We start from the raw sequence: 27694 nt of genomic DNA, 5'->3' as shown, positions 1-27694 counted from the left end.
ATTTGTCATTAGCTATTGGGGGATATAAAGAGGAAAAAGAAGATTTTGCTAACTTTCGATGACTGCATTAGAAGGAGCTGAACTCTACTTTGCAAGAACCTGCTTCTCCAGCTCTGATTAGACAGAGAACCAATGATGAAGTAAGGCATGTTTGCTGACAATACAGGCAGACGTCTAAGGTTACGTGAGATAATTACTCATCTTTTGAGGGGGATCTCTAATCAGAAGAAATATTAGATCAAAATATAAAACTAAAATACCTAGCAGTGCATATAAAGAAATAATGTTTTAAAAGAGGACCTTGTAAAAGCTGAAGACAAAGTCACTTGAAAACATACCCGTATGATCCACACTAAGCTGTTCTAACAGCAACATAGCCTCTTTGTAGGTTGAAGTTGGTAATTCGACATCCTCTGAAGTTGTGTCAGATGAGTGAGTTAAATCAAGGTCATCAGTTACATCCATTTGTATGCTGACCTACAAACAATACAATATTTTCTGTATACAACTATGTAGTATTACAGATCATTACAAATGCATGAATGATTCATTCTCTCACGCACAGCTCATAGATTTGGCTCAAATATGATAAAGTTGCATACTAGCAGCAATTTGTGCATCTGGTTGATCACTACATAAATGCTGTTCCCATCTAAGTGATTAAAAGCTGATATAAACTATTTATCAAGAGACTAATTTTACAGTACCTTGTTCTTTTCACTCCCTGTTTTTGCTGCAGGTCTGGAAAATAGAAATATATTTCAGTACAGGAATGCTTATATTGCATTATGAACAATATCTACAGTTGCTCTGAAAACTTAATTTCAGAACTGAATTAACTAAAATTTAATATAAGAATTTTGTTAGATGTAGTTGAAGACTGAAAAAAAAATTGTGTACTATTATGACTATTGGAAGGCTATTTTCTCCACAAGATATTAAACAAATAGTTGAAATAACTGTTCTCTGCATTTCACTCAAAATGATACGAATCTTACAGCTACAGATATGCAGATATACAGTTATGTTTAATATTAGAGGTTTAGCTCTCTTCAATATTGAGAATCCTTCTCTTACAGGTCAAAGAACCGTAATTTTGGATTCTCTAGTGTACTGGGTCTGGCTAGCATGGAGTTAATTTTCTTCATAGAAGCCCACACAGTGCTGTGTGTTAGTTTTCTGACCAAAACAGTGTTGATAACACACCAATGTTTTAGCTGTTGCTGAACAGTGCTTGTACAGTGTCAACACCTTCTGTTTCTCACTTTGCCTCCCACACAAGGAAGTTCCAGGTGGGCAAGAAGTTGGGAGGGGACACAGCTGGGAAAAAAAAAAAGGCAGAAAAAACTGAGATGCCTGCAGTGAAAGAGTAATTTTGCTCTTCTATAAGTCTCTCCTCTCACTTTTTAAAAATATAAAATATATGTATTTACGCATGTGCACACACTCAGGTAGTTCAGAATTTGTGCACACCTGACCTTATCATTAACTTGGCTAGTCTGTTCAAAGCACTCCAAGCAAAAAGGAAGTGTTTTCGAACACAAAGGCCATCAGGTAGTGTTGTCACATGAAAGAAAAAGAATCATTGTACACATCAGGTTTACAAAACTTCCCTTTAGCTTTCAGGTCAATTTTTATCATTAAGTAAGTTTTATTTATAACATTCCTTATATTCAGTACCTTCCTTCATCTTGAGATGTTTCACTGAAAGTGCTATCATCCAGTACTTGAAAATTATTCCCACTGGAAGAGCTCATCTGCTGATTAGCCTTCTGCTTTGAAGTATGTCTTTTATTTTTCTTTGCAACTTTGGCATTCAGGACAAATTGACTACGTTAAACAGAAAGGGAGGGGGGGGGAAATCAAAATCACCAATTGAGGTAACTTTACATAAAATATTTCTGTGAAACAAACATACTTAAGATGATGTCCAGAAACAACTGAGATGAAAAATATCTATGATAAAACACAGACTTGACTCCAAAGATCATGGAAGATACCCAAGTATTTAAAAAACCTTCCCCTAGGAATAAGGGGGAAACATGGAATCTGAGCTCGGTAAGCTGAACATACGTAATGTCCCCTTTAGAGGAAGTATCTAGAGCAGAGATTCCTTTGAAGGACAGACAGGAAAAAACTCCTGCTTAGGGTTACATAAAAATATCTGTGCCTTCTTCAAACTTTTGAGATTGGTTTGGTAATATCTTCTCCCTTTTCCTGACAAAGAGCATCTGAACTTAATGAAAAGGAAAACACCAACTGCATGGAGATCACTAAAATCACCTAGAAAAGGGAGAAAGCAAAGTAAACTGCAAGCTCCTACTTTTCTTTTCTGGATGGCCATTTCCTACAAAAATAACTGTTTTTTCCAGTCTTCAACTCTGGTTTTGAAGACACGTATTGACAAGGAAATCCACAGGAATTTGGTTTCTCTTTTTTTTTTTTCTTTTTTTTCCTTTTTTTAAAGCAGGAAATAAATTTGAACCTCCATTATGAGCTTAGTTTTTTCTAAAAAAAATTTTTTTTTTTCTTAAATGTTTGAGAAGCAGTGGACTACTCAGTATGGCTTTCAGCATTGAGGAAACCACTTCAACTACTACAATGTTAGAAAACCTAAAAGATACTTAAGTAGTACTACAAATAAGAATTAGAGATTATTTCCTTAGTTTACCCTTTCATTGGCTTTTTAATCAATTTTGATCTCTCCTCAGATGAAAAATTATTTTTGTCATTTTCTTCCACAGTATTTTCATTCTCCATTTTCAAACAGTCATTCTTCCTTAGAGTAAGCTTTTGTTTCATTTGCTGATTAGTAACGTTGCCTGCCGGTGTATTTAATTTATCAAGATCTTCCTGTTTTGCCACCGCCTGTGTTTTGAAACATCTTTGTTTGCTTTTTTCCTTCTCAACCTACAAAAAGAAAGTTAAGTTTCATATATTTCTCAGTATTTCTAGAAGAGAGAAATGCCATATCCAAGATGGAATAATTCAGGGTTTACCTCTGAAATCATGTAAAATGACAAAAAAAAAAAATTCAAATAGAGAAGCATTTTCACAAAATTACACTACAAAGTGTATCAAGTCATTGAAAGTACTTTGAATTCACTCATGATTAAAGATATAACAAAAACACAGCCCTTGGAAAGAAAACAATAGTGCATCTTAAAACATGAACAACAAAAAAGTGAAAGCGTTACTGATGGACAAAGAGTTAGAAGGGCTGCACAATGCTAGTTGTAAAAACACAGAAAAAAATCAAGTGGAACTGTGCTGGGCTACTGTTTCCTTAATATGGGACAGAGGAAGAGATCCCAAACCCACAAGCAGAAATGGTTTCACAGCAAACAGGAATTTTATTGAAAGGCAATGAAGACACACCATGCAGAAATCACAGCAAATGAATAGATTAGTCAAGACCCTGTTCAGAAGCTATTTTCATTCTTTGATTCAGAATCAGAACTGATGTAATTCTGTGCATTTCTTTTTATGGCAATGAAGTGATAACTACTTACACTGGAACTGAGTGCCACCTATTGTTAAACTGGAACAATAATGCATTCTGTGTTTTCCAAAAACCTTCTAATTACATAATGGGGAAAAGGACAACTCTCCACTGCTCTATTTATTCATACGTATTTCCGTTAAAACAAAAACCAATTTGCACAAAGCATCTTCCCTTAATGATGAATAGCTAAAGTGAACAGGACCATTGATATGGAGAAAGACTAAAGGATAAGGAGTAGCAGACGAACTTCTACCTCTTTTTGCAGCTGTACCTTCTCTTTCTCCAAAGCCAGGAATACTATTTGCAGCATTCCTACCTTACTTTTAAATCTTTCCATATCTTGTTTTAATTCTTCATCAAGATTGCCTTTCAGCATGCCACACGATTGCTGAGCATTTGCAGAAAGACTGTCAATTTCTGTTTCTCCTATTTTATTGTTGTCGATAAGGCAGTCCCTGGGAACATCATCATTAAATCCAGAGTCTTTTCCAAGTTTCCTTTCTGTTACAAGAAATGCATTTTCATTACTTGTAGAAACAGGTCTTACTTTAGGAAGAATATTAGAAACGTCATCCAAAATACTTGCTTTTAAACATCTCAGGGAGTATTCAGGACTTCCCTCTACATTTCTACTACTTTCATTTTCATTCTCTTCCTTTTCCATAGTAGGCATTTTCTTTTCCTCTCCTTTTTCTAGAGGCATCTTTGTATTATCTGTATCCTTTGTGCTATCTTCTTCATCTGTACTCCAGGTATCTTCCACATTTGCATTTAAGTTATTTTGATCAGAAAGGACAGCAAGACTAGGATTTACAATTTCCATTTTGGGTTCTTTTCCAACTAGCGTAAGTTTAATACCTCCAAATTCACCTTTACTTTCTAACTTATTACTTGCTTCTGTCGCACGGGATGAAACAACATGAGAACTCTTCAATTCTTCACTGAAGCCATCTTCTGACACTTCTTCCACAAGAGAAGTAGTTTTCCCAGTTTCATTAATTTCACCAAACAGCTGCTTCAGCTCTGCTGTAATGTTTTTAAAATTTGTTTTCAATTCCCTTTTCTCATTTTCAACCCACATTCTTTCATATCTTTGTTCCCAAGGTTTTGGACTTAACTGCTTGTCAGCACTGTGCGATTCCTCATTTTCTGCTAGGGCTTCCTGATGTGAAGTTTCTGCTTTGTCAGTCTGATTTTCATGTGCTGTTTTTTCTATCAAGTTGGTAGTTTCTAAAATATATTTATCCTTAAGTAAACAGGTACAGACAGAAAGATTACCAAGAAAAAGGAAGTTACAGTTAATCTAGGTAATTTCTGTTGCACACTCATCCTATCATATAACAGAAATAATAGAAATAAGACATTTTGAAAGCAATTGTTTATAATAAAAATCAAGGGATACCAAATTAAAGGATCACTGAATCACCATTTTCTTAAAATTAGAAGGACTTCCTTTAGAGACAACAGTTTTTCTTGGATTAGATTTGTGTGGACACTAGGGTTGCTTTTACCTTTTAGCCTGCCTGCTTTCTGTATCTGGTGGCATTTGTCACAAAGCAATTTATTTTTTCACGTTTTATTGCTTTAATACCATTTTTCATTACAACTGCCTACCTTTTCCCACTCTCCTTCCTCCATCATTCTCTGTCTGGCATTTTACAGTCCCCTGCCAGCTGAGCTAATACAATGTGAATGAACATGACAAGCTTTTACTGTCCACCACAAGAAGAATTGGCTAAGTTAGGACTATTTCTTCACCCAAGACTCAGAAATATTAAATTACATTCCAAGCTCCAAAGAAAAGCATTTATTAGGGAAACCTGTCTATCCCTTCCCTTATCCCAAAAATCAGAAACCCAAGCTTGCATGAAAAACATACCATGCCTCAACCCCACCCAGTCTCCTTGTGTCCCCAACCCCATGCTCTGTTCCTCAACAGTTCTGACTGCTCCTGTCATGTGCCAAACTCCTCCCAACACGCTCCCTCCCCACATGCCTCCTTAGCTCGTGGTCCCTTCTGAACAGGGCCTGCAGCCTTAGTATCCCAATGGGCTAATACTGTCCAACTCCTCGCTCTCTTTTCTCGATAGCCAGGCCCTTTTCTCCCTCTGCAAAAATTCCTCCTGTCAGAACAGGGAAGGAGCACCTCAGCCAGCCATCATCTGTCTCAGCCTCTCCATTTCCAAGTTCATCGCCCAACTACTACCACCTTCCAATAGGCTTATGTTCTGTGCCCTGCCTGTTAAAATTAAGCATGTCCCTCTTTCACAGTGCCTGGGTGTGGGGTGGAAATAACTTGCTTGAGGTGTTACAGAAGACTCCAGATCCCTTTATCCAGCCCTGTCCTGTATGCCCAACATAAACAGGACGCCTGCCTTATTCCCCTCTAGAATGCCCTCTGAAAAAAAACCCTTTTCAAACACTTATTAATATGGCCAAACAAAGGTATATTTTGCAGAGGCAGGGAAAGCATCAGGAAGGTCACCAAATTGCAAGGTTTTTTGTTTGACCTTTCTCTTACAAAGGAGATGACTGGATGTGTTTAATCAAACACATCGGCAGATTATAGACAAATCTTCCTCTTTACTTGAACGTGCATTTTGCATAGGGAAAAAAGAATGCATTTGACTGCACTGTTTCTCAGCACCGCACAAAAAGAAAATCATTGGTCAAAATTTAAGCAAACCAGCTGTAAACAAATCAGTATAACAGCAAGTATCCAACACAGCGACAAAGATCTTACCCCACCACAAGCAAATTGTATCCAACTTTACTTCAAACTATAACACAACCTTCATCTACAGGACTCTCCCTTCACCATTATTCACTAACTGGTAAGTTTTCTTTACCTTAGTGTATAATACAATTTACCAATTCAGACGCTAATTCCAAATACTTGGTTTTACATACCCGCACCCCATAGTTTTCAATAGCATCCTTGATGTCTTCTTTTTCAGATGATGACGACATATGAAAGGTAGATCCTGAGTACTCACCTACAGTAAAAAACAAGTATTTTTATAACCAGTGTGACTTCATACTACTTATTTACACCTAGAGTGCATCTTGAATCATATTTGTGAGAAAAATCCTAACACAAAATAACACATCCCCTCAAATTTGTGAACTCCTAGAGAGAAAATTATCATAATACAGATTTATGAAGCATCTGTGTGAATTCCTTTCTTCCAGGGCATTTTACTTTCTAATGTATAAATCACTATAAATGGACACAAATAAAACATTCCTGTTTCTTAAAGGGGGGGGGAGGGGAGAAGGAGGGAGGGAGGGAGGGAAGGAGGAAGGGAGGGGTGACACACTGTGTGCCATGCAGTAACTAGCTACATTCCTCCAGCAATCTTAATTTCCCTATGAGTTGTGCACAGAAGATCACAAACAACAAAATCACAGTCTTGAAATCTTTAAGGCCCCAGCTTTACTCCATGCATGAAACAAATCTGTCTCTAGACGTGGGTCTGGACTGAGTATTTCAAACTGCTGCCTCATCTGTTGCAGAAGACACAGATGGAACACTGAATGAGACAGGCTTGTGAAATGTTGAAAAACAACCTGTGATCCAGATGTTCCACTTGTACCATTGAAAACTGGATTCCACCCTTTCCTCTCTCAGAATTTCTAAGTAATACTGGACAGGTCACAAACTCTGGGCTCCCCATTATGGGGTGCCTACCTTGAATCTCTCTTACATCTGAGAATTGGACTCCAAATAGTCCCAGATACAACTTAAAAGCAGCAACTCATTGTCATTGTTTGTGTGGAAGGCACACTGAATACTTTGAAGTATCAAGTATTCAGAAAGAAACAAGTCCCAGCAGCTCAAGTGTGGCATCTAAAAAACAGAGATGGAGGCTTTTCACCTTAATCACTCTGCACCTCCTTTCCTGCTCCATAATTCTATGGTTTCTATGCAATAGCCTTTCTGTACACAAAGCTTCACTGCTAAAGAGGGACACAATATTCTATTCTTCCTACAAGAAAAGTGAGCAAGACATGGAGAAAATAGGTATCATCGTAAACATACAAGAGTATGTTTACATTAACAAGACAAATGGCCAACCTCACTTCTGGCATTTTCTGCTTTAGGTGACTCCTTTTGCAAACTTTCATTTCTTGAACGGGATTACATTAGATACAAGCTTAGAGTTACAACTCTATGTCTGAATTGGGAACCTAAGCTCCTCAGTCAGTCATACAGGTCTCCAGAGGTTGATTCTAACCTCAAGTTACATGGTGTGCAATAACAACCTTCTCCTCCCATCTCCATCACTGGTGGGTGCAATTTCCTAGATTTTTTGTTAATGTCTTCTTTGGGTATTTTAGCACAAGGCATTTCCCAACACACATTAGTCATTAGTGGGTTGACAGCACTTATTTCACAGGATTTTTATGATGATCTATTGATGACTATGACGCATTTCAGACAGTCTGATGAGTATTAAAGATAATAATAACAACAATAATTAATGGTTATCTAAGGATAATGTTCTATAAGGAAAACAGGTATTTCTCCCTTTTTCTTGTTTTTCAAGACCACAGAGTAGATTTAGCCGTTACTGATGCTTGTAGATATCCCAATACCAAGCTGTTTGCTGGTGCAGATGAAGGCTCCAACCAGCATTAGAAATAGAGGACAGATGTGCTGGTGGTCAAGCACCACAGAAGGTACTGTAGAGAGTATCATAAATATTCCAAGCATCTTGGTATTGATAAAGTAAACGTTTAGCTCCTCTACAAATAACCTCCATAATTTGGAGATCAACATCTTCCTTTCCTCCAATAGTTATGCATAGTTTTTGTAGATGGGTCCTTGTCCCTCTTACTAGAATTTTAATGTGGCTGGATAATTTGAACCAGCAAGTTCCTCCCTCACTGAGCATATAGTTCTGGATGGGGTGGCCAGAAGCATTGGAGCCTGATGAAATCCAAGAGAAGTATCTGCACAGACGTCACACTGAGTTGTAACATCCTTTCAGAAAACAAAAGGAAAATAACTCAGGAGAGCAGAACTGAGCACAGACAGGCACCCAGTATGTTAGTAATTTGCACATAAGCCTCTTGGGTGGTAACAATATCTCCTAGAAAGAGAAGAGTCTAGATGCACCAGTGTGCTCAGAGTTTCTACTACCCCTACAAGCCTCTCCATTCCAAGCACAGCAGGGGATGGTCAATCTCTCAGACAGATGGGACTGCTCCTACACGGTTTTCATAAAGGTACGCTTACCAGATTTCTTCTGTCACTTCATCAATGTTCATTCAGGTCACAAACTGCAACATGCATGCAGCTTCCTACCATACAACTTGATATGTGTGATCACTCACACATGTAACATGGACCCCAAAATTTTGCTTAAAAGATAGACTAAGTATCTTGTGGATGCAGGAGTGCTGTGACACCTTTCATGAAGAATACTGCACAACACAGACTGAACAAGCTTTTCTGGTCAATTGTATCTGCCTGAAAGCTGGACAAAAGCAGACCTGTCAGCACCCATAGTTTTGTACTGGCCTTCTAAACATGCAATTCACATTCTCTGTTCAGAGTATGTAGGTGTCTTAATGTTTTGGATTCTGTTTCAGAGTCCAGACACTTGAAAATTAGGTGCCATACTGCTATAATCAAAAGCAACCTGAACTTCTGTTCAGTCTTGCCCGTCATGGTCAACAGTAAAGTTTTCAGCAGCGCTATTTGAGTCTGAAGTCTCAGTCTTTAGATAAGATTTTAGGATCTTTGGAGGCCATAAGATTTCTTTTCCATAGGGTTTAATCAATCTTGAAATTTCTGTACAATGGGCAGAGAACAAGGAAAAAGGCAGGAAAGATGAAAGGCAAATGTTCTTCCATCTGCAAAACTCCAGTTCTCATGTTATAATCTCTAAGCCACTGGAAAAATAATTCAAAAACAAACTAAAAAAAAAATAAGGACTTCTCCCATTAGGTGTTGCAAGTAAAATGTCTTCTCTTCTTGGAGCAGTAATTCATGAGTCTATTTTCTGTATTATTGTCTTCTGTCAACACTGTGAAAGAGGGATGACTCCTCATTGTCAAGAGTTTTTCACTTTTAGCACAGGGAGAAATTTTTAGTTAAAACACTGGTAGAACTCTAGCCTGAAGCTTCTGAAGAGCTCGTCATTTTAAAAAGTGTATATCAAAAACTCACAAAGTCAATTAAATTCCAGTATTTTTGACGGACGTTTATTACTAGCTTATATTTTTATTAATGGATACCTGCAGTGGTTGTTAGATGAATCTGGCTTCGTGCCTAACATAAATACAGAGAAATTCCTGTGCAAATCCCCCACCTTTTACTCTGCCTGTTCTCTAGCTAGCATTGAAAGACGACTTTTAGTGTTCTTTCCAATTAGCCTTTACCTCTCCTCTCTCTTCTGAGATTTCCCTCCTCATAACTTGTCTTACATAATGACTTTTTGCAGATTACAGTGCAAAGCAGCTACTCTTCTGTACAGAACACGAGAACATCACTACTTAATTTTGATCCAAAAATAGATTTTAAGAAGTTATTACTATGAGTCAGTAAAAAAGTAAATAGAATGGGAAATTTAATCTCTCATTCAACATTTAATTATGCAAGATACTGTATCTGTTTTCCAGATTTATGAAATAAACTTGTGAAGGGTGGCATTCAACCCTTTTAGGGTTAGAAATATTTGTGTTATGAAAAGGCAGTCTTTCCTTTCTGCATTTGTAATTTTCTAACATACTGGTCCACTATAGGGCTACATTTCACATTACTGTGTAATACATAAAAAACAAATATTCATGTTTTAGCTGAACAACTTTTAACAATCCTCTATGCATGTTACAAAAACACTATCACTGCAAAATAAAGGGCAAAAGAGGACCTGTTGTTGCTTACCATTGTGAATACATGAGAGAGAGAAGAAGGGCGAGAGGAAGAAGAGAGAGATCTTTTTCCCAGAGAGAAGTTTAATTTCTATTATTGTCAAAAGAACAACGTTACTTTTTCTTTTTCCCCTAAAACAAAGATGCCAAAGAACTTGGAACTATTTGTATTCCATACTTAGAAGTTACAGTAATTAAAAAAATTTTTTCTGGTTACCTACTTTACTTGCCTACATATCTGTTCACCTCTCTCTGGTTTATATTTTCAATAGCTGATTCTAGAAACTCTAAAACCTGAATGGGGAATTGTTTCTCATTTCATTAACAAATATGCAAATCGATAAATGTTAGAACAAAGAAACTAAATAACTATTATGGTCATATATCCTCTCGACCAGCTAGCTGCTTTACTTTTAGCCTTGTTTCCAAAGAAAAGAGAATTCCTAACAACACGCTGACACTGTTATTTCCTCCCACCTTGTCTCTCTTCTCCACTTCCTTCCCCTCTGAACCTGCCGGTCAGTTTCCATGATAAAAGAGGGGGAGGCCTCAGAGGAATGTATTTGCTACATGTTTCAAAACAACTGCCTGACATACAGAAAAGCCAGGCACGTAATAATTCCTGCTAAGTGCAGCTACAGCATGAGCCCAATAATTACCCTTTCTGTCTCGCCCACAGCTCCTGGACAACTTAGCTTCCAGATCCCTAGCCTGGAATCAGCCACAGCACATGCTCAGAGAACCAGGAATATCAGGAAGGTTTTTTTTTGAGAAATTGGAAGGAAAGCAAACTTGAGGACTGCCTGAAAAAGGGAGATGACAGTAAGTATGGTGGAGGAAGCCTACAACATAGAAGGGTATTTACAGTGTTGAATGGCAGACTAGAGGAGGGAGCACACACATGCATAGAGGCATATTTCAGTAGACCTTCTGCTCCCAGAACACCTGGCTAAAACCATCAATTTAATATCAGGAAAAAAATTGCGAGTACAATGTGTCTGTCCATAAAAGAACACTACAAAAAGACTATTACGAATACCTTCAATATCCTCTGCATCTCCTAAACCAAATTCCTCCAATAGATCTGCAAAACAAGTCATATGCTTTATTAAATACTCCTATCCAGAAAGATTATGAACCTAAACCCAGGACCACATGAAGTGAACATTACCTGATTTCTGCTGCCTTTTAGGAGATGTTTCATTCATTTCCACAACGGATTCAGGAGTCTTCAGCTATGAAAGACACAACCCAATGATAAAAAACCAAATTAAAAGTAACTACTACTTAATGAGCAGAACAAGTAGTCAGTCTGACACAAATACTTACCTGGGAATTGCTGGGTTTCTCCGAAAAGCCTAGAGGTAAAAAATGTTTTGGGAAGTGTTATTTCATTTAACTTTTACTTCATTCAACAAGTAGTTTCTACAACTACATATTAGTTGCAAGCATTATTTCATTGAGAGTACAATACCTAATATTCAGTTTACCTCATCATACAGCATTTGTATTAGTATACAAGAAATGGACAATGCATACTTCCCATTGTGCACCTTGGATTTAAAAAATAATAATCATCACAGAACTAGGACAATTCATGTGAAGCAATAAGGTTATGCTTGTTAACAGAACAAGATCAAAATATTTAGTCCTTTTGAGGAGCTGAATCCTGCTTTCTAAAAGGATTATTTCAAAAGCCAAAGCTGGTCTGCTGTAATGAATAACCATAAAACAGTCTAACAGCACTACGACTATGATTATCCTACAAGTGTTTAATATTGAGGAGTATTTTCCTTTCCATTGATGGGTCAGAGAAAGCATGGGTGCAGACACAGAAACCTCATACACATGTCATCAATGATGTAAAATCAAGCTAGTTCTCAACAGATTGTTCCGGTTTAGCTTGCAAGGAAACAAAAGAAACAAATGTTGTTTGGTTGTAATCTCCATTTATAGCATTGTTCCAAATACTTTTTTTTTTTTAAATTTCTGTCCAACATTAAATCATTTCCAAACCTACACAATCTATTGGCCCACCTATATTTCTCAAATCCTCTGCTTTAGTCATCTTACAGTTTGAGTCCTCTCATGAAAGAAGTATATGAAATGTTATTAAGAACAGCTCCACAGTGAAATTTTTGTATTTAAAAAAAAAAACAAAACATCAAAAAACAAACAGCGTTTGATTTCAGTAAACTTGGTGGTCTAGCAGTATGGAAATACCTTAGAAAGATTACCATAATCACCTTTGACCCCCTTTTCACACTGATTTTAAGCTTGTCTTAGTAGAATCGTACAAAGCAGACTTCCATAACCAGTACTCAACAAGCAGATTTACAAGCTCCCAGGAGCTTGTAAAGTTTTGCTTCCAGCTTACTAAACTAAAACTGGATTAGTTTCTTCAGCTATCCTATTGTACCTATACTACAAGCAGGATTGACATACCATTTGTTAAAGGAGAAATCCTTCAGAATAGAGTTCTATCCCAATAGCAAGAGGCAGTGTCACAAATTACAGGCAGAAACCCTTAGCAAGAAAACCTGAACTTTTAGTCACATTTTAGCTCCTATGCAAAGCACAACAGAAAGCTATCAAAAACTAAGCTAGGGAAAAAAAAAATATGCATAGCCAGATCATAGCTTTCTTCTGCTGCATTATCAGCCCAGAATGTTTAAATGTCAGTCCTAAACCACATATACTTTCATCACTATGCAACAAGAACATGAATTCAAAAAAATAAAACACATCCAAAGAACACACATAATGCAAACAAGACAACTTCCTTTACAAACTGGCCAGCAAGCGCCATGACAACTGCTGTTAATTAACAAATACTAAGCACTTCATTACTATAGCGCACACCCACATCATAGCAGCATTCCTAAGACAGACACTGATAAAAGTTCACTTTAGCCTATAAATGCTTACAGACAAACATTTAGTCCACCATGAAGTTACCATTGTTGCGTTCCCCTGAAACAATCTGTGAGCATGCCCCATGTCTGTCTGCAGCTGGGAGCAACACACCGGATGATACTTTTCTTGGACTTTCAGAATCCGTCTGTATAATCTAAAACACATGCATGAGAATTGGTACAAATGCATTTTCAACTCATTTCTATGCAAAAAGCTCCTGCTAAGCCAACTTGCATAGCATGGTATCAAGTATATTAGAGATACAAAACCCTTTGATAGGACACATCAAGACATAGTATATTGGAAAATCACAGCAGTTGTGTGTGTTTTCAGATTTTAGGCAAAAACCTCACAACTCATCTAAACTGTGGTGAGTAAACACATCGCTACTCCCAATTGCAAGGGCGATTTGGGTTGAACAAAGACTAGCGAGGCAAAGCTTACAGAAACTTAGGGTACCTAAAAAAAAAAAATTTTAGTCTTGTATTTTTAAGAAGGGGGTGAGGAGGAGTTCATTTTTCCTCACAAGAAAAGCCAGAGGGTGTTAGCTACAGACCCTGCTCGTTATCTTCTAGCCCATTACCACAGACAGAAAGAACTAAAAGGGCAAACACAGCCAGCACGTGTGGTATCTCTGTTGAACATGACTTTCAAAAGGGCTGAAGTACACCTACAAAAGGTAGAGAGGATCTATTCAGGAACAGCTAACCATCTAGGTTGTAGACCCTAAGGGCAACCACTGAGCAGGTCAGAGCCGTATGGTGAAAAAGCAACAATCCTGCCAGCCCCTGTGAAAAGCTCAGAGTATTTTAAGCAGTGAGAAACTTCACTGCTTCAATACTGTACTAAAAACCAAACTCAAAGGCCAGTTGCTATGAGACCCAAGTCGTTACCTTGACCTGACTTCATCCCAATCCTAACTGAATAGCTGGCGTACAGCGGAAGTATTTCAAGGGCCCCCAGTTACAAACATATGGCAGAAGCAGGAAAAGAGGAAATAAGCTTCGTCAACGGTAGGGCCAAGTTAAAAGCAAGCTCTCAAGTGCTTCTGGACCTTACTCCTACCTCCTCATCCCCTTGTGGGAAACCCCGTGTCCTTCATAGAAAGTACCTCGGAATCCCAGGGAGATTCAGCATCTTCCTCTTCCTCTGCTTCCACTGCTGGCAGGGCACCTACGAATGTGGTAAGAAATGAGACAGTGAGTGTTTATATTTCACTCTGCTTTTCCCCATCAGTCAAGCCCTGCATCCAAAAGATGCACAGTGGTTCTATTGCTGAGGACAAACTATGAAATGAGTATTATTCAAGGGTTTCTTCACACTCAGACACATCATGGTATTTCCTTTACATGGCCACTTCCTCTTGCCTCTTTTCCAGCAGAAAATGGCTATGCACAACAGCAGACAGCTACAAGCAACACCCAACACATGTTTGGGTAACATTCAGGAGGAGACTTCAGCACGCTGCAGTCCTGTGGTATAGAGTTTAGGTCACCTGCTCGCCAGCCTACAGCTCCAGAATTTGGCATTTACTACCACTTTCCACTGTACAGGAGGTACTGTAGAAACACTACCCAAAACATCCTCACACTAACATCACTAAAATCACCAAGAAATGATGCTCCTTTTGTAGCACTACAGGAAAGATCTTCCTTGACAGAGTTGTTATCTTGCACCTTCCCATAAGCTAAACACCTAAGCACTACCATTTGAAAATACAGTAGAGGCTCACAACTCAAACACTCACCCCAAACACACAAAAGCCATTTTCGTCTCAGGGGGTTAACATCCAAACCTCTTCCCTACCAGACGGACATAAGGTTCAGTCTCAGTGGGTTCCTGGCCAGATTAGACTATCTTCATTTCTCTGTTTTAAGCTACTCCATTAGGTAAAACTGATCCAGGATTCACTTGTGTGGAGACGTGCACACAAAGAAGGGGGAAGGAGTTGGAGAGCCGTGAGGGCACCCACTCCAGAAGAGGGCAACTGCTGGTTCCAGCCTGGGCTCTGACTACTTACACTATGCCGAAATCATGCTTACAGTAAAATGCACAGAGAGAGAAGAGCATGTACAGGCACAACACTCAAATACAGCAGATTCTGCCAGGCCCCCTGTGTAGTATTTGATCAGCAGCTACACATGCACAGGTAACATCTACCACACCAAGCTACTCTCTGGAGACAGACAATGGAAATGGTGCCTTCTCCTCCTGCTCTGAGACCTAGGTGAGTACCAAAGTGCTCAACTCTGATCGAGCTGGCAATGCTTTCAAGCACACACAAGTGTGGCACTGGAGAGTCCTTCTACATTTTAAAACTGGACAAGGTGAGGCACTGCAACAAAACAGCTTTCTCTCAGCTTGACTCAAATCTTTCCCAGGCTTCAGCCAAGAGCAATCACAGCTTTTCCATCCGACAGTACGGGCCAGAAAGGCGAATACTACTGTCATACCCAAGACACTCTAGTCGTCCTTCTCTTTTTCATCTGCACATTTTGTTCAGACAGCTTCAGGGAGAACACAGCAACAAAAGCAAGAACGGCACTTGCTTCATACAGCATCATTTGGAATCCAATGCCACAATTTCAGTCCTTCAAGGATGAATGAAAAGGAGCAAAAGCTGTTTTCTGTCTCTGTCAATGCCCACTAGGATTCACAGGCAAGGGAAAAATTTGCTATCTCAGAAGTCAATCACCATTTTAGTTTATTTACTGTGCATTAATATTGATAGAGGAAGAATTGGGATCAGTATTTATTAACTCATTTCTCTCACCAGCATTGTCTTTTGAAGCATTGTGGACTTGATGGTTATCATTACAAACAGAATTTTTCACACCCTCAACAACTGCCATTTGTAGCTCTTCACCACTGTCTTCCTTCTCCTGCTCCTCCTCCTCTTCTTCCCATTCAGGTGATTCTTCCTAAAAGAGATGGACCAAAACAGCTGGAAAGAACAGAAACAAGCATCTTCTTTGCCATCCATCGACAACTTGAAAAATACTTTTCTTATGTAAGACAAAAGGGAAACTTTGTTGAGCTTTGTTTTACAAGGCCTTCAGTTTTTCCATGGGAATCTATATGAGTAGACAGCAATGCCTAATGTCGTAAGTCTCACCCCTGGTTCTGCAAAGCCCCTGAGAAGCACTTCCTCATATCAGTCTAACTCTAACTTCATTTAAGTGACATCATTCCAGAACACATTCCTCCTTTTCCCCTACTTCGGTCCAAGGAAAATCATTAGCTTCCTGCTCTCAATCTTACCCAAACTTGTTTCCTCACTTTCAGCCATCACACCATGAATTTTACTAAATGGCAGTAAATCTTCACAGATAAAATCTGTACATACAACTGAGAAAAATGTAATTGATTCCAGAAAAAGTCTACTACCTATTCTTTTTCCTGCAAAACTGCTGTAACCAATAGAAAAAAAAATTATTGAAAATACTGCCTGGTATTATTCTTATACCTCAGAAACTGCTTTGGCTAGGAGTAAGACATTTTCTAATGATCAAAAGAGATGGATATATGTGAAGAATAAGTATTAACAGAAATCCAGTTTATCATTTGTTTCTTACTTATATTACCCTTAGAAAATACCCTTGTGATTGAATCATCCCTATATACTTACTTTGGTGCTTGAGTGAAATGCTGCTCTTAAATTTTCTTCACGCCTATTTAAGCACAAGTTTTCACTTCCTTGTTTCAGTGCTTCACAGACTTTATCATCTATTTCTTCATATTGCTCTTCTTCAGTATCTTCATCATCCCCATGTTCACGAATGACAGAATTTGGTCTTTGACTTTCAAGTTTGGGGTTTTTTGCTGCTGACCAAGAATTATTACCACTTTCAAAGCCATCACCGAACCTTGACTTTTTCTCCTTAAGGCAACTATCCAAGAGAGGCTGAGGCATCTCTTTTTTCATTTCAGAGTCTGCAAAACAGGAGTCAGCATTTCTGTGAAACTTCTCCTGAATCATGCTTTTCCTTTTCCAGCTTTCTTGTGTATCTTGCAAATTATTTAGATTTTGAAAGACAGATTGTTTTCGTACTGACTTGCAAGATACTTCATTATTCATTACCTTTGGAGACATGGCAGTTATTTTTTCTTGCAACCTTTCATAACACCCAGCTATAAAAGACACAGGAGTATCAACAGATTCCTCCACCTTTTCATCAAGTTCTTTATTTATTTTATGATCATCATCACAGACATCTCCAGTTCCACACTGAGCTTCCCCTTCATACTTAATGTTACTAAAATACTCCAATTTCTGATTAATTTCCCCTTTCAGTTCTGTTTTCTCCCCCTGCTCCTCCTCCAGTATGTCATTAGACTGAGTTTCTTCATCTTCCAGATCTTCCTCCTTTTCATCTTGAGTAAGATCTTCGTCCTCCTCTTCTTCTTCCTCCTCATAATCTTCATCGTCATCTCCATTGTCATTTTCATCATCTTCCTCCTCCTCCTCCAATTCTTCTTCCTCCAGGTTGCTTGCATCTGAGACATCTTGATTCAACAATTCTCCACATTCTCCTTTGTTCAGGTTTGCATCTGATGAGGTTCTTTGTTTGAGGCTTTTCTTTGGTGACTTAGGACTTTCAATTCTAGAACCATCACCGTCATCTTAAAGCACAAGAAAAAGAAAAATGCATGTGAACAAAAGAAGTTATGTAAACAGCAATAGGCATGTTACCAGATTAATGCACAGGAGAGCAGTCACCTAGGAATGTCTGGAAAAGGAGCCAGGTAAGGGATGGGCAGGATGGAGGAAGGACTTGACTAGGGACTAAGGCTTAGGAGGGGATCAATATCTTCATTTTAATAATATGACTTATTTTTTTCTGAAATGACTAAGTGCTGTGTCTTCAAAATGCTACTTTTCTCATTTACTATAGCAAAAAAAAAAAAAATTAAAAAAATACTTAGCAAGTCTACTTTTATATATCAGTATATCATGCAATCATTTCCAAATAGCTTACTGTTTTTCCTGAACTGCTGAGAAGCATTCATTAACACTGTCAAGTTGGGCTTCTGCAGCTTCTGTAAATAAAGATTTATTTAAGCAAAAGCATTTTTTTTTTTTTTAAAAACAGCAGCAACAACTAATCCTTTGTTCACATCAAATCTTGAACAGTAAATATAATCAGGCTGTCCTTCTAATAGTGCTCAGGTACTGGCTTCATCCTATAGTTGTAACTACACAAACACTCCTCACATATGCAATTCAGTGAGTATTTCACCCCAAATTGTTCTGCAAATTGTTTCCAAAACTATGTTTACATGCATAACAGTTCTAAAAATCTGTTTTTAGTATTTATAATACTTAAGTAAAATTCACCGGTATTTAAAATTGCAGTTTCAGGATGCTTACTTGCAAATGTGCACAATGCAAGTAGCTATTAAGATCCCTAGACTTAATGCATAAATTAGTCCCTGCAAGCGCACTTACCAAAATATCCCTAAATTTCAAAATCATGCCAGAAAAATGCATCATTTCTATTTAAATCAGTGCAAGAAAATGAAATCATGTTAAAACTAAACATGCTTGCATCTCCAGCATTACAGAGTGGGTTTAACTACCACACTCAGATTCCTCATCACTGCAGAATCCCAGTGCAACAGAACAGATGCTCCAGACATCACTGCAGAAGTTGAAAACCCTTCAGAACATTAGTAAAAACAGTAGGCGCAAGACCTTGTAGCTGATAAAAAGAATACTACCCAAGCATTCAAAAAAGAGGGAAAACATGCAGTGTGAGATTACATGCAAGCATGGAATGCCATCTCATAGAAGAAAAAAGATGACCCATTTAAGTAACTCGTCCATTGAGTGCTCTTGAGGAACCTGACGAGGAGGAAAGGAGAACTAGGTGATGAAGGATTTCAGTAAATAAATGCCCTTTTTCTTTATCAGTTAGGATTCTATCACCAAATTTACAGGAAACAATAACAACGTTTGGAGAAGAACAGAATAGGTTATAATAGTAACTTATAAACCTTTAGGGTCTGCAAATCTGACTCAAATGAACAAGAACAAATAAAACAATGTGGTTGTTTATCTCGTCACCTATTGCTCTTTTGCCCCAAACTACAAATCTACTGCATGCTCTGCCACAGCTACAGGTCTTTTAGAAAAAACTCACAGCAGAAGAAAGGCTGGCAGGCCAGAGACTGCTTCTAAGGAGAAAACAATATTGGCTGGAACTGCAGTTTCTTTCAATCCCAGAGAAAACTTGCCTTCAAATCACTTATTTTTACAGGACATTTTTGCTGTAAAGGCACCATACCTTGGGGGTAAAATCAAGTTCTTCCTCCTCAGAAGTGTGCCAACTGTCATCACTCCCCTCCTTCTCAGAGCTTCTTAAAAAGCAAAGCAAAATGAGTACTGTGTCTCTCAAATAATTCCTCAGGTAAGTGTTAGGTATTTTTAAAGTCTCACCTTATTGAGTCTCCTTGGGAAAAGTCATCTATTGCTGTTCAAACATTAATTGACACGTTAAAATTAGATTTGACGTGCTAAAAATTAACCAGTACATATAAACATTTAACATGGACAACTTTACAGATTGTAACAGAATGAAACTTTGGGTAGTCAATTCAACACAAAACAGCATGAATGAATGTGTTTCCAGAACAACTGCTTTTTCAAGCCAAACTGAATTAAAAAAAAAAAAAAAAAAGACGACAAAAAAGACCAGAGTTATATCTCCTTTGGACTCTTACACCTAGAAGTTTAACATCTCTAAACTGAAAAAAAAAGCATAGCATGAATATGCTATGTTAGTTAACCAAATGGTGGTGGTTTAGCAAGACAGTAAGTAAATGAACCTCTGAAGTACTCATATTACACACATGAGTACACATCACATTCAGAGATTTTACTATTTTATGTAACAATATGTATAAGATCATGCTATATACTACACTATCTGCTGCTCTACCCAGTTACAGATTATCCTGAAAAGGTACAGAAAATCAAAAAGTGTAATCAAGACCTAAAGCTCATCCTCAGATAGAAGAATGACCAGCAGTTCTCCACACTGCACCAAAAAGGGTATTCAACAGACAAAAGGGGCATAACCAGGGCATTCTATACTACACTCCAAGCTTTCACCAGTGTTACGAAGGCAACTTGCAACTTGTAGGATCATAGGATAAATCAGGTCAGAAGGGACCTCAGGAAGTCTCTTAGCCAACCGCCTCCTCAAAGCGGGCTCAGCTATGAGGTCGGATAGGTTGCTTAGGGCTTTATCCAGTCTGGTCTTGAACACCTCCAAGGAGGGAGGCCGTACAACCTCTCTGTTTTACTGTCCTTATCATGGTGAAGCTTTTCACATCCAGTTAGAAACTCTTGTTTGCATTTATGCCTCCTGTATCTCTGCCTCCTGTCATGAGCCACTGGAAAGAACCTGGCTTTGTCTTCTCCTCACATGTACTGGAAGATGCTGCTACGTCCCCTTCAAAGTTGCCTCTCCTGTAGGCTGAACAAGCCCAGTTTCCTCAGTGTCTCCTCAAAGGGCAAGTACTCCTGCCCCTGACGAGTTGATGGCCCTCCACTGAACTTGCTCACTGTTGAAAGACCAATCTCTCTTGGACTGGGGGCTCAAAATTATACCCAGGCAGCTGGACACAATCCAGTGAGTGCCAACTAGGGGTGGACAATCACTTTACTCAATCTCTTGGCTGTGCTGCTCTTAATACAGCCCCAGACACTGTTTGACCTTCTCAGTTGCCAGGGCACCCTGCTGGCTCATGCTCAGCTCACTCTCTGCCAAGACACTCTGGGCCTTCTCAGCAAAGCAGCTCTCCAGCCAGGCAGTCCAGCATGTTTTGTAGCAAGGGGTTGTTCCTTTCCATGTGCAGGACTTGGCATTTGCCCTTGCTGAATTCCATAAGACAGGCCTGCCAGTCCATTTCCCCAGCTTTTCAAGGTCCCTCTGAATGGCAGCGCTGCCCTGAAGTGTATCTGCTGATCCCCCCAATTTGGGGCCATTTGCAAACTCGATGAGAGTGCACTCTAGCACATCACTGATGTACTAGTGAAATCTGAACTCTAGGAATCCAGCCTGAAGAGTGCTAAAACCTCTCAACTATCACAACTAAGATGAAATAAAAGGGCTGTTCAATTCCCAAGACAGAAGGGAAAAACGAAACAAATATAACTTCCACAAAGTAGCTATTTCAGAATTCCTCAAGCTCTCGATAACTAATTCTTGTTAACTATCATAACAAAATGAAGTTGCTCATAAACAGGAGATAGGTGACCTTCCATAATGTTGCATGATGACAATCATCTTGGACAAAATCATTAAAGGGAAAAGAAAAAGGCATATCATGCCTGAAAACATCTCTTCTACTACCAGTAAACCACAAATGAGCATGGAAATTTTGTCTGTTCTAAATACAGGGTTTATGTGGGAACTTTGATGAGTACTCCTGACCTGAATAGGGCTTTCAGACAATGAAATACAGTATACATGTTCAGTGTAGACATGTCATGTAGACAAAACCTAGAGGCTGAAACTTCCAGCGCGAGGACAAGCTAAAACAGTTAAAATATCAACACAGTCTCTGATTTTTAATGTTTCCTATTACAACATTATATTTCCTACACAACATAACATTTAAAAATATTAATTATTTTTACATACCACAGTCTTCTGTTAACTCACTCAGTACCCACAGTCTAATCTACCTGCTAACCTCCCAAGCTGAATGAAAACCTGTCTCTTAGAGCTGGGTAGATAGGGTAGAGCAGTCAGTTATAAACTCTTGACAGGTGACTTCAGTTATATTTTAAATTAGTACAGTTATAATTAATCAAACCAGCTGAGTAAGTTATCTGAACTTTTGCTTTCAATGTATAGTAACTTTAAGCAATGATCAAAACCAGGTCACATTGTCCTTTAGAAGCAATAGAGGAAGTTCATGAGCTAGCTTTCAGACAGACCTTGATGCCCTACCATAGAAATGGGATCTAGAAAAGCAGTCTCTGGGGATTACTTGTTTCCACTTTAATTGAAGTCCATTTCCATTTTGGAGCAATAGAAGAACATCTTTTAAAAAAAATTATTTACTATCATTAATGACACAAAGCAAACACTCAATTCAATAATAAAGGACTCATGCAAAACATGCAAACAAATAAGAAGTGCCCAAAGCCTGCTCTCAAATCTAATTTATAAAACTGAAACTGTCAAAATAGGGTCCTCCAAGATAAAAAACATCACAGATGTATTAGTATTCGTATATCATACAACATATTTCATATTTGAAATGCTACTGTGCAGAATACCTTTCCTTGATTTTCCTGTTCTTGATGTCTGGTTAGGAGATTGTTGCATTCCTATATCCATTTAGGAAAAGGCATGGAAAGGACAGATGAAACAATGACATCAGAATAAATTTGAATTCCCGGAAATTTGGAAAACATAAGCAGCACATCAACAAAGCTATAGCAATGGAAGAATGTACTGTGACTATCAGTCTACTCCACAGTTTTAAGTGCTAGAAACAAAACCAATCAAAATCTACACAACTCTACTCTCAAAGGACAGTGTCAAACAGTGTAACTTAATTTACTTGCTCCATGTAAAGTACCCATATTCCAATATTTTGAAATATTGCAACAGATTATCAGAAATTTACTCTACTGCCAACTTTATATTGCCAACTTGACTAGTCCTCATTTAGCACAGACTGCAAATGCAATTCCTTCATATTTGTAGAGTGCTTTATACATTAAAATCCCTCCCTCTAAGCATCCCAAAAATCCTTAGGTGCCAACAACTAAACTTTGGAGATACACTATCCAGAAGTTTTGAAGGAAATCTTGGCTCCATGACCACGCAACTTATAGCTATTATGTTATTTACACTCACTCATCTCAAGTTACAGTTTTAGCATGTTTGTTACCCCTCACTAAAAAAGCAACCCAGAAACTTGTTGCCTTAAACGAGCTCACCTTAAAAGTTGTGCCAGTTGGTGCCTGATGCAAACATAGGCCTCTCCTACCTCAGTTTGAAGATAAGAGAGTCCTGCTTATATTGATTTGACCATGCTGAACTATTCACTTACAGAAGCTACGCCACCAGCCAGAACACAGACATGACAAACAGTCAGAATGAATACCCTGTTCCTCCAGCGCTGTAGGACAAGCCACAACTGGACCAGAACGGGTGCACTGACAGGTGAGTGTCATGCATGTGTGTTTGTGTGCATATGCATGTCTGTGTGTTGTGGAACAGAAGTTTTAGAATATAAATCACTATCCACCTGCTCTAGCCATCCTACTTAGCAAAATTTTGTATTTTAAGTCAACGAATGGTGTGGTTCTGTTATTGCAGCTACCCGACACCAAATTTCTTCATGGCAAGGCCATAAGATTTGTCTCAGAACAGAAGGGAGTCCTGCTTATATTGATTTTACCACAAATACATGGAATGGATGTGGCAAAAGGACTCCTATCAAAAGCACACACATAAAGAGTTAAGAAAGGACCTCAAGATGGTTTCTCATCCCTTCTCCACTTCTCAGTTTTCTTAAAAGGTGATACAGAACAACTTTTCCTGACCTCAGGAGATGTAAATCACACTGAAGCACTCATTTCTTTTCCAAGAGCTCTATGATGAAAAACCAACAGTTTCTGTAGGGACTCAGGGAAACACTGAAGGAACAATACATTAATATGCAGTGCAGTAGCTAAAAAAAAAGCTGCCACTGCAGACATACCAGAAATCTGAATCCTTGCCTTTAGAAAAATTGCATAATTATTACTTTTTGCCAAAGAAATTCCATCTTCAAATCTAAAAAGTCTGTCTGTTAATATGGTAGGGCTGGAAGCCATTCTTTTGGAGGTTTTTGCAAACCTGTCTGTGATTAATAAAAAGGTTCGTGTTCTGACAAAAAGTAAACATTCAAATAAGCATGAGCCAACTTCTTAAATATGCTGACTTACTCATTAGAGGAGAATATTTTGAAGAATGTTCAACAAGTGCAAAAGCAGCAAAAGAAGTAAGGACAACATTGAAGATCCCAGAAAAATAGTACAGAAGAGCAAAAGAAAAGAAAAGAATTCCAAAGTGGGTGCTTCTCTGGTCTCTCAAGATCATCTCAGCTTCTCCTGTAACAGAGGCTTCAAAGCCTGATACTGCAGCATATCAAAGGGACTCTCATGATGCAGGACCTGAGCTTTGTTGGTGCAAGCCAGGGACTGCAGAATTAATGCCAATAAATGTTCCCTATATGCTACTAATCTCTCTCGCTCAACAAGCTGGGGTCATCTTTTAAGAGACTGAGCACAAGGAGAAAAGGATTCACACTACTCAGAAGAAAAGCAAGTCCTACTAGAAACAGATTGAGAACAGAGTATACTCTTTCTCCTCCCAAGTCCTTAACCCACGTAACATTCTCTTCACACTTACTATGCCTCTTCAAATGAAGATAAGAAGTAAAGATTTCCCATATATTGGGGACTTATATTAGTAGTGTTATAATTTTCAAGGAACGGGGCAAATTATTTGGTTCAAGAACCCATATTTTCCTGAGGGTATGTCAGTTTTGGAATCACACAACAGTATTATTCAAGCCAAATATTTTAAAATAACCCAGGCCTGTCAGCCATTACTATGTGGTACCACAGAAATTATCTACATGCACAGGAGGCAGTAACAGAGAGTGCTGTTTGGGTGAAAGCAACATTTTGCTGATTAAACAACCTGTACCAAGCTCTTTCAAAAAAAAAAAAAGCTTCCTTCAATCTATCAAGAAACTTTACAAATCTCTGACTAGATCAAAGCAACTGTTCCCAAGTCAAAGGAACAAAGTTTGGCTCTAAATTAAAACTCCCATATCTGGGAAAAGTCAATGAAGAAAAGTATCCCATGTTTTGCTCATATTGCTTGACATATTTAAAAAAGGAGTAATGAACTGTGTTTGAACACTGTCTGCTGCCTATTTGCCACATGGTTCTGATAACAACACTCTTAAAAAACCAGAAAGAATAAAACCTCCCACTGTAAGGCCTGAGATGTAAAGTACAAGAAAAACAACTTCATTTCTATTAAAATATTAATTTTCTAAGATTCCTCTAGGGCTATGTGAGCTCATAAGCATAGATTGGATTTTACAAACTCACTGAAGGAGTTAATTTTTTAAACACAAGGCAATTTAATTGTTTTTCTGGATCACAAGGTAATACAGATTTTTTAAAGTTTATTTCATAAAATTACTGAAAGTGGAAGAAAAGCATTATTTTTATTGTAAATCAAACTATGTCCAAGAAGATACAGTATACACAGACATTGCATTGTTGTTGCTTTTCCAAAACAATTTTTCCTAAATATATCTCTACAGCACCTAAATGGAAACAATTGTAACTGATGCTGAGAAATAAGATGACTCACTAAAAGGAGCTTAGTGCAGGTGAAAATATTAATATTAAAACAAAGGCACACGAACTCAGTGGAAATCAACAAGACATGTATCTTCCTGCTAACTCATCTGTTACTTCCCAACTACAGAAAGATGAACAACTACTCAGGATGAACCTACTGCTTTTGCAATTGGATTTTCACAATCTGAATGGCCATCTATAGGTAAAAGTACGCATCTGAAAAACAAAAACACTCTGGTGTAGTTCCTTCCCTGTCCCCCTTCTCTCTCCCTATAGGAAAACCTACATAGGTGTGCAATCTGACGGGCAGAAGGCAACAACCCTATAAGCACACAAATCACAACTGCCTTCACAGCCTGACAAGAAGCACCTCCAACTAGCAACAAATCAGCACATTCACAAAACTTCTTGTGCTACTCCATCTGATGGCTCCGCTAAAGTCAATGTTGAACACAATAAGCTTTAACAATACAAACCACCTAAAGAAAAGGCCACAGTGATTTTCTTCATGAACTCCTCCATGGTTAAGGATCCTACCTCCTCTGTCCACAGCAGGTGCGCCCAATGTAAAGCCAGCAGCTCCCACCCGGTGAGGAGTGCTAAGTACCGTGATACCCTGTACACCACTTGCAGAAGCTTCTCCTGTGTCTTCCCAGTCTGTGTATTCTGCCAGTTGTTTACTAAGACTATATAGAGAAAGGGAGGAAATATATTTGGTAAAAATAACAACATACTTACATATACTATTTAATAGAATAGCTAACAGCCACTTATTATCTATCCTACACATATTCATAGCCATATGAATTCATATACTTGTATGTATTCACACACAGCACTTACTGCATGACTACCATGTACTTTAATATTCACTACAGTCAAGTTCATTCTATAGATTCATATTCATACCTATGAAGTTATTAACTCCTGCTTGGTACATTTTTTTCAGCCTAGCTTGTAAGTACACATAACCACCTTAGAGAAGGAACACCCACAGATACAAAGCTATGCATAAGAGGAGTAGAACTGCTTAAGATTTTAACCAAAGGGGTATCAGTTAGATCTCCTCTGAAACAAAAGGCTGGTAGTTCCTGGTATTGTAGTGGAAGTCAGTAAGGACAACCGTGCTGGTCTGGGAAGAGGGTTTACATGCATTTCAGCTTGCCAGGTTCCACCTCTGGGTAACTGTAGGCTACAGACACTTTTTAGGGTTTATACTGGGCAGATGTGAGCTTAGCAACAAAACTTGAAATCTAACAGAATTCTGGGTGGAAATTTTCCTCAACTTCCAAATTAACACTAGACACAGTAACGACACATATCAGAAGACGTCATTGAGCACAGCTCCAAAACACGTCTCAACACACCATTAAACCTTGGTGCTGTTACCAAAAATGTTCAAAATCCACATTGATAACTGACAACTTATTCTAATGATAAACTTAAAAATTTACCTAGAATATCCATGAATAACAGCATAATCCTCAGCTGTCCATCCATTAGTGTCTTTATGGGAAACATCAGCACCATAGCGAAGAAGAACTTTTATCAAATTAAGCTCCCCACCAGAAGCAGCAGTCATAAGTGGGGTTCTGAAACATCCAAAATATGATATGAAACAGATCATTTTACACAGACACTGTAATTATTTTTATTCCTATTCGGTCTCCAAAAAAGTATTTTCCCCATTACTTTAAAATGAACAAAAGAAAAAGCAGTTTTCATTAAGTATTAAGAGAAAACATAAAATGGGACAGGGAGTTAAAACAATTAAATGTTCAATCTTCAGACAAAGCTTTCACACAGGCAACACTTACATACAAACTATGCTGCCATGCAGGAAGGGTTTTCTGAATTGAGGCAATGCTGCTGAGCTAATGGCACGTTTCCTGCCAGAAGGGCCACCACAGACAATGCCTTCTTGCAATCCTCAATGTGAAAAGCATCCACTGAGGTATGACAGCTACGCTCTTCAATGGGTAAAAAACTGGCTGAAT

At 38.3% G+C, this 27694-nt stretch overlaps 1 protein-coding gene across 1 annotated transcript; it reads right to left on the bottom strand.

The window, feature by feature from the left end:
• Positions 1–338: 338 nt before the first annotated feature.
• Positions 339–27289, bottom strand: LOC104084134 (midasin-like; the record flags this gene model as incomplete). Its single annotated transcript, XM_009587863.1, has 19 exons — positions 339–477; positions 708–741; positions 1681–1830; positions 2672–2910; positions 3759–4751; positions 6416–6501; positions 11427–11471; positions 11559–11622; positions 11717–11745; positions 13346–13448; positions 14415–14476; positions 16068–16224; positions 16932–17926; positions 18283–18343; positions 19591–19663; positions 19743–19776; positions 22599–22649; positions 26235–26383; positions 27152–27289. Coding segments are annotated over 19 exons (3602 nt in total), but the record flags the coding sequence as incomplete, so codon positions are not given.
• Positions 27290–27694: the final 405 nt, after the last annotated feature.

This window comes from Fulmarus glacialis, unplaced genomic scaffold, assembly GCF_000690835.1.
Source record: "Fulmarus glacialis isolate BGI_N327 unplaced genomic scaffold, ASM69083v1 scaffold12581, whole genome shotgun sequence".
NCBI lineage: Eukaryota > Metazoa > Chordata > Aves > Procellariiformes > Procellariidae > Fulmarus > Fulmarus glacialis.
This window is presented reverse-complemented; position numbering and strand designations above follow the sequence as displayed.